Source organism: Coccinella septempunctata, chromosome 3 (genome assembly GCF_907165205.1).
Source record: "Coccinella septempunctata chromosome 3, icCocSept1.1, whole genome shotgun sequence".
Taxonomy (NCBI): Eukaryota; Metazoa; Arthropoda; class Insecta; order Coleoptera; family Coccinellidae; genus Coccinella; species Coccinella septempunctata.
The window spans coordinates 42,041,961-42,058,620 of record NC_058191.1 but is presented as its reverse complement, the minus strand read 5'-3'; the positions used below and the strand labels follow the sequence as shown (position 1 = coordinate 42,058,620).

At 37.1% G+C, this 16,660-nt stretch overlaps 2 protein-coding genes across 2 annotated transcripts in view; one reads left to right on the top strand and one right to left on the bottom strand.

Moving 5' to 3' along the window:
• The window catches only part of LOC123309993 (protein decapentaplegic), a 29,961-nt gene extending 17,062 nt beyond the window's left edge, over positions 1 to 12,899 (bottom strand). Inside the window, exon 1 of the mRNA XM_044893331.1 lies at positions 12,529 to 12,899. The gene's annotated coding sequence lies outside the window, so the exon portion shown is untranslated. The remainder of the gene's footprint in view (positions 1 to 12,528) is intronic.
• A 2,781-nt stretch (positions 12,900 to 15,680) lies between these two features.
• On the top strand, positions 15,681 to 16,660 carry LOC123309491 (protein cornichon homolog 4). The gene is made up of 3 exons (XM_044892642.1): positions 15,681 to 15,822; positions 15,894 to 16,216; positions 16,272 to 16,660. Exons 1-3 carry the CDS (start codon positions 15,745 to 15,747, stop codon positions 16,336 to 16,338), a joined length of 468 nt encoding a protein of 155 aa, XP_044748577.1. The 5' UTR covers positions 15,681 to 15,744; the 3' UTR covers positions 16,339 to 16,660.

Here is a 16,660-nt window from a genome sequence, read left to right as displayed (position 1 = left end):
GCAGAAAGCGTTGTTTTGGGATGAAATCTCCTCTTTCCAAAAGTTTTTCTAGATGCTCAAACCATCTCTCGATATCATCAAGTATATTCGACTAGAGTTCAAAGACACCTAACTGCCGATGCTCTATCAAATATCAGCGTGTTCCATTACAGCCTCTGTCGGAGCTGTCCCAAAGCTCGACCGAATCAGTGTACACCTGGTTTAATAGGTTCCCCTTAATTGCATTCTTCAGTTTCATAGAATAAAAACATTAACGATCGAGAAATTGTTTATGGTTCGGTGCGGGCACCAGAAACAAACAATGGGTTAATTTTGATAAGGGCAGGTAACCGGATATTTCAATTAATATCGGACTAGCAGCTCTGATTTATTATGCGGCTCAATAAGATGAGAGATATTCCGGAGAACGGCTCGGACCCTACAGGGCCGTATTGACCACCCAGGTTCGAATCTCTTCGGAGCACAGGGCCGTTTGACTATCAACTGTATGATTGTTCACCTCCCCAAACCGCCCAAATCCTTCTCCCAACATCCTAAACCATTCTCTGGCCTCTAAAGATACCACTCAGTGTTGACAGTTATTCCCCAGAGTCCAAAGCCAAATTTCTTAGCGTCTGAAGCTATTTCCTAGGATCCAAAGCTATTGCACAGGGTCCAAAAGTATTTCTTAGCGTCTGAAGCTATTACCCAACGCCCAAAGCTATTCCTCCGTGTCCAAAGCTATTCCTCAGTATCCAAAGCTATTCCTTAGCGTCTAAAGCTATTATCCAGGATCCAAAGTTATTTCACAGAATCCAAAGCTATTTCTTATGGTCTAAAGCTATTACCCACAATCCAAAGCTATTCCACAAGGTCCAAAGCTATTCCGCAGAGGCCAGAACACTTACCCAACGTCAAAAGCTATACCCCAGCGTCCAAAGCTATTCCCCAGTGTCCAAAGCTATTCCTTAGTGTCTAAAGCTATTACCCAGTATCCAAAGCTATTCCACAGGGTCCAAAGCTACTTCTTAGCGTCTAAAGCTATGACCCAAAGCTATTCTACATAGTCTAAAGCTGTTCCTCAGGATCCAGAGCAAGTCCCCAGCGTCCAAAACTGCGCATGCCAATACACTCAACAGTTATACGTGTATCGTGTGGATTTGTTGAGTATAGCTGGTTCCCCAGAACTGAATTCACAAGTTTTTCCCGGCACATTTTATTTAACGAGTACCTAACTCAATTCCACCAGAATCTCTTCGAGAAAACTACTGGCAGATAATGAATTTAACAGTGTCCATTATTGACACATGATAATTCTTCCAAAACTCACTTGATTACAATTTGTTCATAGAATTTCTTTGATTCATACCGAGATCTATTTATCTTTGATTTCATACCACTCTGTTCGATAAAATAGAACTGACTTTCTGCCATCTCCTTGAGGGTACTCCAACAAAAGTATGCACAAAACCCAACCTCGAACATCGTGGAACTCGAGTCTGATCGATGTTTATTTTCGACGAATTCATGGTATACGTACAGCAATCATTATGCCATGGCTATGCCTCAGACGATATGGGATATTATTACAAACAATAACTTTACGTCTTGCAACGGCGAAACGCTGTAAAAATGTGAGTTATTACTACGAGCAGTAGTAGCTAACAGGTGTTTGTGTTCGATTGTTATTAAAAGGATATTATTTTCGTTTGAAAACATCGTAACTCTTTGGTATTTCGATCGCCTATGGCTCGTTATAAGGATACCATTTTGTCTGGCATTGGCTGAATAGTTATGTACGACTGGGAAAACAACCGACTCAAAGTGAATTATAGTGGTATTGAAGATGAAAGCGTTTTGAGTGATGAAACGAACTGGAGAAATATGCTTCTCCTTCTTCCTTCAGCTCATCTCCTGAAACGTTCTTGGACTTTCCTAGCTCCTGATGGTGTTTCTGTAAGCTTTCTACGAACTAAGACCTAAGATAAGAACCAAGCAGATGTCCAATGGTACAGAAAGTCCATTTTATTGTTTCAATTGCATGACAATTACTGACTTTGAAGTTCAATAGGGTTTTCTTCGCTCCTTAAACCGCCTCTGTGCCACACAAACCCTCACAGCAAATCGATTACCGAGATATAAATCATTATTACTCGTTCCTATTCTAAACTGCCTCCAATATTCCAAAACTAGAATATCAGGAATAGATACAAGACTACTATGCATACCAATTAATGGCTTGTTTATATCTCGAGTCGAGTGTGAAAAAAACGTTGCAAAATATTTTTAGGCATTGAGAAACTTCCAGTAGGAGAATTACATCCAAAGCGTTCCAAAAATAAATGGCGTTACATAATCTGATCGACTAATAAGATAGCCCCTTCCAGCTATTTGTGGCTTTCGAACTGACATCTGGTTCTAAATTGGTCTCATTTTTAAGCAGCCAATAACAATCAGGATATATTCATATTGAACCGATCTATGGAGAAAGCATGTTGCCAATAGAATAGATGTTTTTTGACGTGTTGTAGCAAAACATATCATTGTAAATATTGTTCCATATTTGAGGAAACAAAGGGTAGAGGTCAGGGAAGTATCGAGTATTGCCAACAAAGGGTTGCTTTCCACCGATTAAAACACGCCGAATGCACACTTTGGGTCATTATAAAGTACCAGTATCCCATAATGGAACAACCAAGGCGCTGCCAGGTCTACCAACAGCAATCCCACGGCTCGGCCACACGTGACTCGGAGATGCACACCTGTATCTTTTTATCTTCAATCAGTGAAGCAACCACCAGTGGCGGAGATGTTATCTTTTCAATTTCCAACCGAGATGTATCTCTCTATAAATACCAACTGGGAGCAGTCGTATCGCTTTCGTTGCTTTGTTTTTGTTTCGTGGAGTTGGTAGTATGGTATCAGATTACTTGAGGGATATGCTGGTGGCTTCGGATGTTTGTTATCCGATTGTGTCCACGGATAACCATCTGATTGTGAAGGCTCTTTTCCTGGTTATTCGATGGAATACTTTTGCTTTTAGCGTACTGAAGGTGTATACCACCGAATTCAACCTTCAATGAGGATACATTTCCTCAAGTTATCGTGAATCTTGAGTTAAGTCACGTTTATTTTGTGAAGAAACCACAAAGAGATTGCCAAAAGAGTGAGAGAATCTTAAGGATAAATTGGCAGATAACGCTCAAACCAGAGACTTTCTCTATGGCTCTAATTTGACTTGAAGACAGAGGACAGTTATGTCAACTCAGACCAAAAAGGGATCAATTTCCGGTACAACTTTTGCAGAAACTGTTGTGGAGCTTTTTCGAGCTGAATTCGTAAACTTAAGAGCTCTTATTCTCACATGTATAAAATAATAATCTTCCTTTTCTAATCATGTATCCCATGGCACTTATAAGTGTAGGTATCTTTTGAATCTGGGTCAAAGAGAGGCAGATATATTTGATATTGTATTATGAACCCTTGTGTGAAACTGGCTGCGTATTCTCGGGGGTCTCTCAAAACCTGAAATCTTGGCTTTCAGTGGACCTTCACTATGATCATTTCTCTTCTATTCAGTGTTACCAATCGACATCCTTGTAAGCGCGCCTCTGTGTATACATCTCGACATAACCCTCCCAGCGTGATATCTGTATTTCTTTTGTCCACGTTTCTGTCATATCTGGTTTTGTTTTCCAGAGGCCATTTCAATATTTCTTCTTGTAACTAGGCATCGTATCAAATTCTTCAGCCTCTCTAGATCCCAATTTGAATATGGGAAGAAATCTGAGTGGTCGACAAACATCATGGAAAACAACTTGATCTGAATGTGAAATTGAAGATTTTGAAACCCCATCTATTGAGTGAAACAAATCACCGAACTATAAGGGGCATGAGGAAGTTTTGAAATGTTCCTGGCCTACTGTAGAAGCACACAAAATATGTTAAAGTCCAAGTACACTCCTCAACAACTGATAGGGATCATTGACCCTCTATCAAGAAGTTTATTTTAATCAGATACCAGAGAATGTTCAGTTAATATTCTTGTTTATTTTTTAAAGAATACTGGGGGTAGAAAATTGACAATATGAGATATTTTAGGCTTGAAAGACTGGCTGAAGTTAGCACTTGGGTGATCCCTAAACAGACTTCGAGGCATACTGTTGATGAGATAAAAATGGTCGAATAAACAGAAATCTATAAGTGATCTCGATCAATTGTTGATCAAGAGCCTCTCTTGATGGTCCAACAACAAACTTACAGATGCGTTGTTTAGTTATCATCTGTCAAGAAATGACAGCTCTCAATGTGACAGCTGTCAAGATGAAGGTTTTGTTCCGAATGAAACCTTCATTTCTAAAATTTATTTCATGATGGAAGCGTCCAGCAGCTATATTTTTGAGAGCTTACTCTGTTCAAAATTCTGAATTCGACTGACCGAATATACGTTGGGAAGTCGCGGAAGACGTACAGTGGTCAATAAACTCTTCAAGACCATCCTGAGCCCGTAGCAAATGGCCAAGAATTAATACACCAATCAATATTCCTCTCTAATAGTATTGGGTACAATATCGAAACAACATTGAATAAAATGAATAAAATAAACACTCGATATAACTGACAGACAAGGTTTCCATCGGGCAACACTTCGAATATAAATTTATGTATTTATATAATAGAAATCTCAACGCGCCTGGTAAATGTTAAGGTTCAGGCGGTGTGGGGAAATAAACTGGCAGTTAACGTGAATGTAGATGGATGACCTCTATCTAAAATTTTCTCTTTGCTAGACAGCATGACGCTATTCCAGCCAAGTTCGCCGGAAAGCAGGAATTATCTTTATTATTTCAACTTTACTAACCGTACTTAGGAAATGCCACGGAGGTTTTAAGTTGTACGTGTTCAAAACGAAAGGAGCAGGGCAGAGTTGCATCGGCAGATGTGAAGGGTTTCATTTTGATAGCCCAATAATCAAATATTTCATTTTCTGTGACTCTTAGCTTATGCTCTTATAAATACAGTTGGTCGGCCATGGAAATTTGACATCTTCCACACTCTAAGTGAGGTTACGAAGCTTGTCAAAATATTTTTGGGTTTTAAATCAGCGCTACCTACGTTGTCTGTTCAATTGAAGGTATTGAAGGCTCTTAAAACAGCGTAATAATCTGTATATCCACCTTTTGCCTGAATGCAAGCACGCAATCGTCTATAATGTATGAGTCTTTAAGCGGGTTTCAAAAAACTTTGATTGTCAGATCAACTATTTGACAGTCACTCGACTTCTAAGACGAAATCACTGAAACCTTTCCATTTCTGAGTATATTAAAGAAGTAGCAATTGAGAATAATCGAATGGACGTAAAAACATCATAATTTGTTGCGAGAAGGATATTCTGAATGATCATTACTGAATTATGGATTGAAAACAAATTGACGTCTATTTGTCAATCAAGCGTTGATTCCCAGATCAAGCTTTATGAAATACGGGGATAGACGGTTCAAGTTTACATAATAAGCTGTGCCACCTCTGGAAAAACAAAATTACCTTCAGAATCGTTTAAACAGAGTTGTATTCAGCCAAATTATCCAATTCTCCAGATTTCACAGATTCTTTTAAATCTTTGAAAATCAAATTACTCAAAAATGGAGCTTTATACGAGAAAATATGAAGCATACTTCTATTTTATAAAACGTTCAAATATTTATTAGATATCGTCCAACTTAGTTTCAAGAGTTGGGTTCTTTGAATTTTCGGTATTTTTATGGTACGTAATGGTCATAATGATAAAACTGGAAGACGTGGATGATATCTTGTGTTCGAAAAAGATTCACCAAATAAATGAAAAACTACATTCCGAAATTCATATCATTCGATGAAGCCGTTTGTGGGATAGAACTAAAAATATCATTTTTTTATGGTTGTTTTACAGCCTGTATCTTTTAAACCGAGCCGATTCGAAAAAAATGGTAAAGGAAAAAAGTGTTCCTTTCGACTTCTAGAATCTACCGTTAAAATATTTTTACGAGTCAAAGACTCACCCTGTATATATGAGACTTCTTCACAGGAAAACCCTTTCATTGTTCAAAGAATTCTAGAATTAGTTGTTCTGTAACCATTTCACAAAAATATTCAATAAGATCCAGATCAGGGAAACAAGCAGGCTGACCTAATTCCCTTCACTCAAATAGACGGATATCATCGTAAACCATTGTCTGAACTTTCCACTATTCCCTAGAGAAGAAAAGGAATCGATTATGAGCACACTTTCGAAAACAACTCGCTCCTTCCCTTGGAATTGTCACAATCAAACCCGATAATCTTTCCTTTATCCTCAATTCATCTAGACCGCGTGGTACTCCATCCATTCATAAAAACATGCCCCAAATACTTGTTGTGGAAGCGTGCCAGCTTAGGCTACCTGCCCAGAGATGTTAAGTACACTCGACTTTGATCCCTCAACAAAGGGACCAACCCATTGTCAGAACAAAAAAGTTTTTAGTATGAATAAGCAAGTACTCCATATATTTGTGGAATATTGGAAATACCTGACCTGGGACAAACCTGGTTTGAAGCGTCTTCTGTCGGGAACATTACACAAGTGCGTGTTCAGTGAAAGGGCAATATTTTTGCCGTTATAAGAACGTGAAAGAGAAACAACACAGGTAGTTCCCACGAAAATGGGAAGACAAAAGTTGTCCACTTACAGTAATAGGATATTATGAGTTAGGAAACGTAATTTATGGTGAGAATTAGAACTGAGGGATGAGAAATCGGATTTTCCCCTGTTTCAAGCGATACAGGGCCGTACGAAAGGACCAAACGATGTCCAGAATTTTTTCTGGGTAATTCCTGCTGATACAACAGAGGTATATCCATCTAAAAAATTTATTTCAGAGCATAAACACCCACAGAACATATCAGGGTCCAAAGAGATCGTTTAATTCGACGAGAACTTTAACATTTTCTGCATTCGGAAAAGTTGGTCCGTCGAGACGAGATGGAGCCAATCGAGGCTGTCCCAGGTCCAGATCCACAAGCGAGAGGAGTACACTACAGCGTTGGAATGGCCCCAGGCCCCTGCAACCAGTTTGGTAGGATTGTAGACATCTGTTCTCTCAATTAATGTCATTGCGCGGTAACTTTTCCAGTGAATGTTTATCAGCTTGCATATGTATGAGACTTTAAAGTATTAACTGCGTTGCTACGAGGAAGTTTCACCAATACTTCTCTTACACATGCTTCACATTGCTATCAGGCCCGGCCTGGAGCGAATCGCAAGTCCCAAAAAATTTTGGGAGGAGGTGATTTTGTGCTTGGAAGGGGTTTTCAGGTCGAGTACGGCCCTGTGTTGGGCCGTTTTGGTCATCTAATCATGTAGATACTCTTCTGGATCTTTCTGTATCTGGTCCAGCTTCATACACCTGAAACTGCCATTTTGACATCGAAATTCTCAGAAATGTTTTCGCCACTATTTATTTACACCCTCTACTAAGAAAATATCGCTCTCCAATCAGCCTGTCAGACTGATAGTTTCGTATTAATAAATGATAACTGTGTAGGCTTGAGGACTGATATTCTGTTGAATACCAAATGAATAGGTAAGTGAAACATTTCGAAGAATTAACATGGGAAACTATTGTTCGAATTTGTTTATTTTCACTTTGAAACTCTCGAATTGTTCACTTTGAGTCTTGCAGACTTCTTTGGAGAATAATTTTCCTATCGTTTTTCATTGTTTGAAAGCCAAAGTATCTCAGAATGTTTCGATAAATCGTGCACACGAGCCAAAATTTAGGACGCACGTGTGCGTAAAATACAGTACCCTCAGTTATCAACCGTAAAGACTACCGATAAAAACAATTGTTCTTTCTACTCATTAGATGTTTCTGACCTGAATTTGAAGAATGAAAGTGAAAAACCTCTCAATCAAAATCAAAGATATGGTTATTACGAAGAGTAGAAAAGGATAAGTTTCATTGTACCATATCTTCTAGCCATGAAATCAAGAAGATTAGTTGATAAAAGTTCAAGGAGTACTGATCTAGAACTTATTTGAATTATGATTTTCACTAATATGGGCTGTTTAACCACGACACGTGTTTCACTATCAAAATAGCATCTTCAGTTGGGTGATTATCTGTTTAACTTCACCCTATCTGGTATTCACCATACAAATAAGTTGTTGAGTGAAATAAAAATGACCAAATTTCTCAAGCCGATCCTGACACTGATTCTACCACTACCTTGGATATATGTCGAATTTATTTTACAACACACCTTTATAACGAAATTACGTGTATGAATACATTTGCAAATGGAATGAGGATAAATCCTGGATAAATTATCACCAACGTAAAGACCGTGGGGATAAACTCATTCCTCATCCATTAACGCATCTGTTAAATTCGTTACAGTCTCTTTTTTGGTTCATCTACTATAATTGGACATAAAACAATCTATAAAATAAGAAAAAGTGAGCAAAATCGAATTTCCCTTAGGAAAAATTCACTATTCAAGTACAATACCATTTATTATATTCGTGATGTAAACATCAACCTATACTTCTTCATTTCATGATTCAATTAATGTGTGCATCTCGTTGGAACACCCTTTATATCGAAAAGAGTCATCGATGGCCCAAGGCAGCAGAAACGTTGATTGTACACCGAGTGTGTTTAACAAGAATACCGCTATAGTTTAACAATATACCGTAATATTTGGTGTGATAACTGCTACTGAAATGCTACCACATTTTGAAGAGCTCCATCACATTAGACGTGGTATTTCATTAAATGGAAACAGGTGGTCACTTGAGAAGTGTCCAGCAGGACTGAGCGTTCGTTAGCAATGAAGCAATCGAAATTTTTAGCCTTGATAAGAATCAGGAATGGATCAATGAGACCTACAAACTTCGGTCAGATGGCTCTTATTGACATACTGCGTTCATTGGCTTGTTGGATGGTACCTATGTACCTTTCACAGGTCCAGGACTCCTTTTTTTGACCACAAACTTTCATTGAGTTGATATAAATCATGGTAGTTCGGAAATAAAAGAACAAGCAATGATTAACAAAGATGTATTACCTCGGTATGTTTATGGAATTCCTTGGATTATGGTTTTTCAAGACAAATCGTGGCATACTTGTCCCTTTCAATCAAATTTCCGCTCACCAAACGGTAAATACAGTGTTCCACAATGACTAACTCTAAGTTTAATTGATAATTATTCAAATTTTTCCTGGAAACGGTCGGATTTTTTAAACAATTATGTGAATCACCCATACCCTCGTATTTATAAGCAATAGTTCGCTGATAATTACACAATAGAAATATATGTTATTATAGAGAACAGCGAAGAGCTTTTCTACGAAAGATCCTCGACGACCTGAGGTTTTCTTTCTCCAGAAATCTGAAATCCATTTGAGGAAGAAAAACTTTTATATTGATTCATGTCCTCGTTGAATATATTTTATATTGTAAGGGTAAACCTGTTCAGAATCAGAATATTCGTATACAGATGGGTTTCCGCGTCGGTCAATAACAAAACGTCTCAACCTAAATCATAACCTGACAGTCGGATGTCCAGTTCAAGTAACGCCCTACTATTTGTGCCATAGAAATAATCGGAAATCGTTCGTTACTCGGAAAAATGGATTAGTCACAACATTCTGCGGTTTGAAATATATAATTTCCTTGTAGAAAATAGACGCCACATAAACTCCGTTTTCAGTACCTGCATTCACTGATGTTGAATTTGAATGCTAATCATGATTAAAGTACGAAGCATGCTGCTCAACAGATATGTTGCTGTATTGTGGTCGACAGTTTGATCAGGTAGATGATTGTAATTCATAATCATAACCATTCTTTGAGCGCCACTTCATCGTGCATAAAGATGACTTGCCGACATTATTATTTGATATAAACAAGACGTTTTTGGTTACTGGGACATATCCGTCTCGTTTTAAATGTTCATTCTGATAATTAGTCTTGAGTGAGCCATACCCGTTGAATTCTTTATGAGATGACTAACTTATTAGGATATTCGGGTGTACTCTAGGGTCTATAATGGAATTTAATCAATTGCGACTAATTTCATGCGTTGTGTTTTAATTATGCATTTTGAACAGCAACTAGTATTTTGATTGGAACATTTGGCAACACTATTTCTAATTTATGCCTCAATATTCTGTGATACTACACCAGAATTCAAGTGTAAAGAAAATCCAGAAACCCACAAGAAATTATTGACAGAGAAAAACACTTGTGGATTTTAAAAATCCGCAAATTTTGCGATCTAAATCCGACTAACTATACACCATTACTTAGTGTGCCCAAGAAAGACTGTCTCGTCAAGGAAGAGTTGATGTTGACAATGGTTTCGATCTTGTTTGAACTCGTCAGAGCAACACAACTCCATCCCTGATGAGAACAGTTATGGAATTACCTTAGACCAGTAGAAAAGAAATGTAAACTGGGCTTTGCAGTAATCTCTTGAGACTACAGTCCAAAATACATCATCCAAACGCGTTTTAATCAAATTCAACCAATTTATATGAAGGTTTCTTCTCCGAATCAACCTTAGAAATAGAAGTCTGTTTCACAAAATTAACCCATTTCAATATTTGATCAATTTCAATGTAAGACTCAACTTCCCAATTCCACTCAAAGTTCAAGGATTTCTTAATGAGAGCAAGGTTATCATATTTCTAATCGATCAGTAATTTGTTGAATATTTCCGTGAAAAAAAATTCGATGGATGTCGGAAGTTTGAGTAGAAAAAACGAAAAAATATTTTGGATGCTCAAGAAACTTTTCAGATCAAATAATTATGATTATTATTATAATGTTGATGTTGAATAAGGCGAATAAAATGTTGTGTTTTCAGCTCTTGGAACCTTTGAAAATATATTTGGATAATTTTCCACATATCTATAGCAGTTTTGAGGGAGATTATTATGAAAGTATGAGTGTTAATTAAAAGTTACGATATTAATGTAATAAATATGAAAGGAATAGGTATTCATTTTATACCAATTAAGAATGGAAAATTGATTAAATAGCCATTTAATTTTTGGAATGGACAAAATTTAAAATACCTATTAGGTGTCCGATTATGGTTTCACACAGTTGTTTGAAATCAAATGATATTTGTGACAAACAAGTAGCAACTTTCAAGTTATTCTAGGATGCAGAAATATTGTTATGTGGAAAACAGTTTCAATAATCTGAAATCTATACAGCATACCAGATATTTCAGTTACAACTATTCTATATTGAAATTGAAGGAAAAATTTAAGTTTCCTAATATTGGAAGACCATTGCTAGTTAATAGCATATTAATTCTCAAAGGAGGTGACTGAGCTAAGCTCATGTTGTTGAAGCTTTTGTTTTAAGTATTACGAAACACAATACTTATTCAGGGTTTGATGAATACAGCAACACTCATAAATATTATCATGTTTAACCCTCCATTTTCCAAACCTCGAAATGAGTCGACTGGAGTTCAGAATTGTAAAGATGATTTTGCCCCAAAAAGAAACACTTAAACTTCATGGGACTTATAAATTTTGCTCGCACTAGCTACAGAATTATTATGAAGGTATACCGTAGATGAATACAAGACATTTTTCACGAAATTGGAGGAAAACAATCCTCGCAGTTCTTGCAATTGATACACAAGTTGTTAGCATTTGAAAATTGAGGTAAAATGCATTAAAATAATAATATTTCATTCATTTTCGTGGGTTGTGTGAGATAAACATTGTCAACCAAATCAATTGCAGCTTCGAAATTTACTCAGTTTGAAAACTTTTCAATATGAACTAGAGTTAATTCAGTTAAAATGGGATTTGATAGTTGAGTAGTAAGCTAATCTTCCTAATAATCGTTTATATGGGCTATTCTACATATACAATAGTGATATACTTTTGATATTTCATGGTTTGGAACTTGGAGATATCAAATAAGGGCTTGATTCAGAATTAGGTATTTATAAAACTGAATGACACTCTGAAAGAACCAATTGAATTGGTGTTTTTTTATGAAATGAAGGTATTCATTGAAGAAATCATATTTGTTCGAACTGCTGATCTTGAGTGTAAAAAAAGAGGTATTATTATAAGAATTTCAGCGAATTAGGTCGTGAACAACCTTATAAGAGCGATCATATTTTCTCTGCCGAAAATCGGAGAGTCAGCGACCAAAACTCTCGTTGTTCGAATACCGGAATTGGTGGATTGAATCGGAATTTTAGGTCACGCAAGAAATCGAAACACTCGGAACATTTCAATGCTAAGGTAAGGGTCAAAAATGTTACGATAGAACGACGCGTCAGAGCAGCCAGTCCAAAAGGCCAATTTCTCAGGTCCCTGGCATAATCCAGTGTTCCTCGTCATCATCATCAACCGGCAGAGTTCAACCGACAAGAATTCTCAAGAATGTACATAAACGACAACGTCGGAAACCGCGGACTGGAATACCCGATACTTTTTCCACGATTTGAGCGAAGTTTCGGCTTAAAAACGTCCATATGGGATGGAGGTTTACCTTTTGACGTGAAATCGACCAAAAATCCTGATTTTCTGGGCCGGGTCGAGAGTGTCCAACACTGAAAAGCCACTCACTACATGTCTAACGCCGCGGGAGATCGTTAAAAGGGCATACTCCGCACAGATCTCAATGGTCATAGCACAAAAAACACTGAATATCCGAGTATCTCGTTTGGCGTAAATTAGGATATCACCGCCTACGCACTGCTTATTTCTAAAGTAATGAGACTATTCAAGAAGAGCGGACAGATTGAACCGCTAATTATTGAACTCGCTCTCTGGTTGACGACTGAAGCGAGAGACTCGACCACGGGCAGGTTCTCCTCGCTTATCTCCATCACCATGGAGTATGGCGATAGCTAGTCTAGTCTGCTTTTTGCATCAATCATCCATAGACCATTCTTGATAAATTTGCATGTATTATATAGGTACGATATCTCATAGGAGGCTTATTGGTGAGCCTGGACATCGCCGTTGATGATTGGGCATTGGGTTACGAAATGGCGGGATGTTTAATGGCGGACGATCGCAAAAAATCCAGATTTTCCTGAATAATGCATCGGTTGATGGATTGAGACAGTTGGTGGAGAGTGGAAGGAGCGAAGAAAGCTGCGGGTTTTTTGCCAGGGGCGAAGAATGCAGATGCTAAGGCGTAATCCGCCTCCATTTGTTCTTGACTAGAGCGTGCTTAGGTGCAAAGTAACTTGCTAATGCGATCTTGACCTTGCTGATGGAATATTGAAGGAATAGGCTAGAGTCCTGTGTGAAACACTCAGCCATAAGGGAACTACCTGTCTCTACAAGTTTGCTCAGAAATTTCAAGCTGATAGATAGACGAACTTTCAACTGACCCCATCTTTTTGGGCATTTTTTCGAAGGTCAACTTTCGAATCACATATCTTCCAGGAAAATTATCGTAAATCTAAATGTGATACATATTCTGAAAGAGCAACCCTTCTTGTAATAAATCTGAGAATTACATCCATCTCGGCACAAACGTTCGGTCTTGAGGAAGTTTTAACTGAACCTAATTTTTTGGGAATTTTTCGAAAGTCTACTTTATGTTAAGTGGTTTTTCTTCCAGGAAAATTATCGCAGATCTGAATGTGATACATATTCTGCAAGGGCAACTCGTGTAGTGATAAATCTGAGAATTTCATCCATTTCGGCACAACCGTTCAGTCTGGAGGGAGTTTCAACTGACCCCATCTTTTTGGGAATTTTTCGAAACGAAAGTCAACTTTAAGAGTAGTTTCTCTTCCAGGAAAATTATCGCAGATCTAAATGTGGTACATATTCTAAAAGACCAACTCTTCTAGTAAAAGATCTGAGAATTTCATAAGTTTCGACAGAACCGTTCGGTCTGGAGGAAGTTTCAACTGACCCCATCTTTTTGGGAATTTTTCGAAACGAAAGTCAACTTTAGAGTAGCATATCTTCCAAGAGAATCATCGCAGATCTGAATGTGATACATATTCTGAAGGAACAACTCTTCCGTTGACAAATCTCGAAATTTCATTGAGCTCGGTGCTTTTGTTCGGTCTTGACAGTTTTTTAACTAACCCCAACTTTTTAGGAAGTCAACGTTCGACCAGCGTACCTATATTCTTTTCCGCGCATATTTTTCTTATTATCGGTTTTTCGAGGCAAAACCTGAAGTTGAAGTGATGTTCTTTCAATATTTTTCTGGAAAAGAATTACTCTTGATACATCAACCAACAATCGACAATCGAAATACGTGTCCTTATTCGCATATTGGGGTCCATCCATCAAAGAACCTCTATCCGAACGCCGAGAATGAAATGTTAATATTTCCAGGGTAGTTTTACGACATCCCTTTATGAGTCTCAAGTGGTTCTTGAATGCCAGCACAATGACACTGTACAGGGGTGAAAATCAGATTTGTCAAGTATCACTTCGGCTCTACCTGTGAACGTCCATTGAGACAATCTTCAAATACAGGTGACTTACGTACATATTTATAGGGTGCAATAAAAATTTTTGCTCAATGACTGGGGCAAACCGAGGTGTTTCTTGCAGAGCAGGAAGCGGATAATAAAAACGCTCTTGAAGTACTTCACAATGGCGGTATTTACAGGTGAAATTTTTAAGTTTGCAGGGGCGGAAGTGGCCATAAAATCATTCATGAAAACGGGGTTTACCGGGAAACGTAGTGGGGAAGGGTAAATTGTAGTATTTCGTGTAGAAGGTGAATTACATCCTAGAGCAGTGGTCCTAAACCAATGGATCATTTTGTGACAAAATAGAAACTAGGTAATAGTACAAAAATGTTATTAGAAAGTTAGAACTGGTTTAACACTTAAAAATTTAATTCCATGTTCTAACTTCTGATTCGTATGAATGGATTTAGTAGGAATAGATCGTTTCACAATGCATGAAAAGACGACATACATATCTAGAAATGAAATATTGGGAAATATGACTAGATGAAGCGGCGGGTATTCAATAAAATGATGAAGAATGTCGCAATTACAACATATATGCGTAACGCAATGGAATGTGAAATTTACATTGAAAGAGTATTCATAAATTGCCAGGCCAATGCGGACATGAAATATACAGAGTGTGTCAAATTGAATATAATAATTTCATGACAGGTTAGTTTATTAAAGTTGAAGATCAACATTTTCCTTTAAAGCTCATAGACATATTTGTGCCATAGACGTCTTTATCTCCTCTGGATTTTTTTGAATTGAGCTACTGGTGTAGGTATTCCAAATTTTAAAATTAATTCCTTGTTTTGTTTGCAAACTTTTTGAACCTTTTTTTCGACATTTTTCCGCATCTCTATAACCAGTTTCGAGAAAATCGCTGCTGAACGAAAGACTACCTTTATCAAAATTAAAAACAGAAGGACCTTATGATTTGAAAAACGCCTTTCTACATCCGAAAGAGCTATAAAGAAAAAACTAAACTGCACAATGCAACTGGAGAACAACTCTGTGAAACGACTTTTCAGCAGATGATTATCTCAAGGTTTTCTTCAAACTGTATCAGCTACGACAATATGCACTTCCGTTCTGGTTTCAGAAAAAGAATTTTCGCGCGAATAACTTATTCCGGTCCTGCACATTCTGGATTTCTGATAAAAAACGACGACCAAGTAAACACATGACAGGACCACAGAAAACATACCAGGTGGCAGGAAGAAAAGTTAACCTCAATCAACAACATATAAACAAATCTTTTCGAAATGTTCCTTTCTGAACCTTTCCTATTCATTTTAGCCCTAATAGATACCGGAGCGATACTTTTTCTTCTGATATATTTTGTATCCTTTTACCACGAATTGATTCTTTGATACAGTACGAATTAATATGTTTTTTCCTTAACTCTTCACAGGTGATAACGCTTTCAGATTTAGAATGTGATTACTTAAACGCTCAACAATGTTGCTCGAAACTGAATCAGTGGATGCTTCCAAAACTTATAGCACATACTCTATTATCTTGCCTATTACTAGTACATGGACATTGGTTACTGGTGTTAATAAACTTCCCGATGGCACTTTGGTGTGGCTACGAGATTATATCTGTGCCTAGTGGAAATCTTGGAGTTTTCGATCCCACTGAAATACACAATAGGGGACAACTGAAGAACCATATGAGAGACTGTATGATACACTTAGGATATTATTTATTGTTCTTCTTCCTCTATCTTTACTGGTACGTAGATCTAAAATCCAAGGTATGCAAAAATTAAAACCTCCGTTTATTTCAGCCTCATCATTTCTTTCTTGAAGGGTGATCCTTTAAATAGAGATGAAGAAGATGAAGTGATATTCTGAAAATTTCTCCATGTATATGTATATATTGAATTTAATTTATTCTTAGTTTATATCTTATATATAAGTCATTTTGTTAGAGTACTTATACTATTGTTGAAGTCGTTAAATCTTCCAATCAAATATTGCACTCGCCTAGGGTGTCATCACTAAAAATTCTTCCTTAAGTCAACAGAATTCTTTGAATTTTTCCATTGCACAAATCATATTAACATTAAAAATTAGCTCAAAAATGATACTCAATATTTGTACAATTTTATATCTCTCAAAATAAATTCAATCTTTCTGAACAAATAAAATAATAAATGAAACATTTCGAACATTA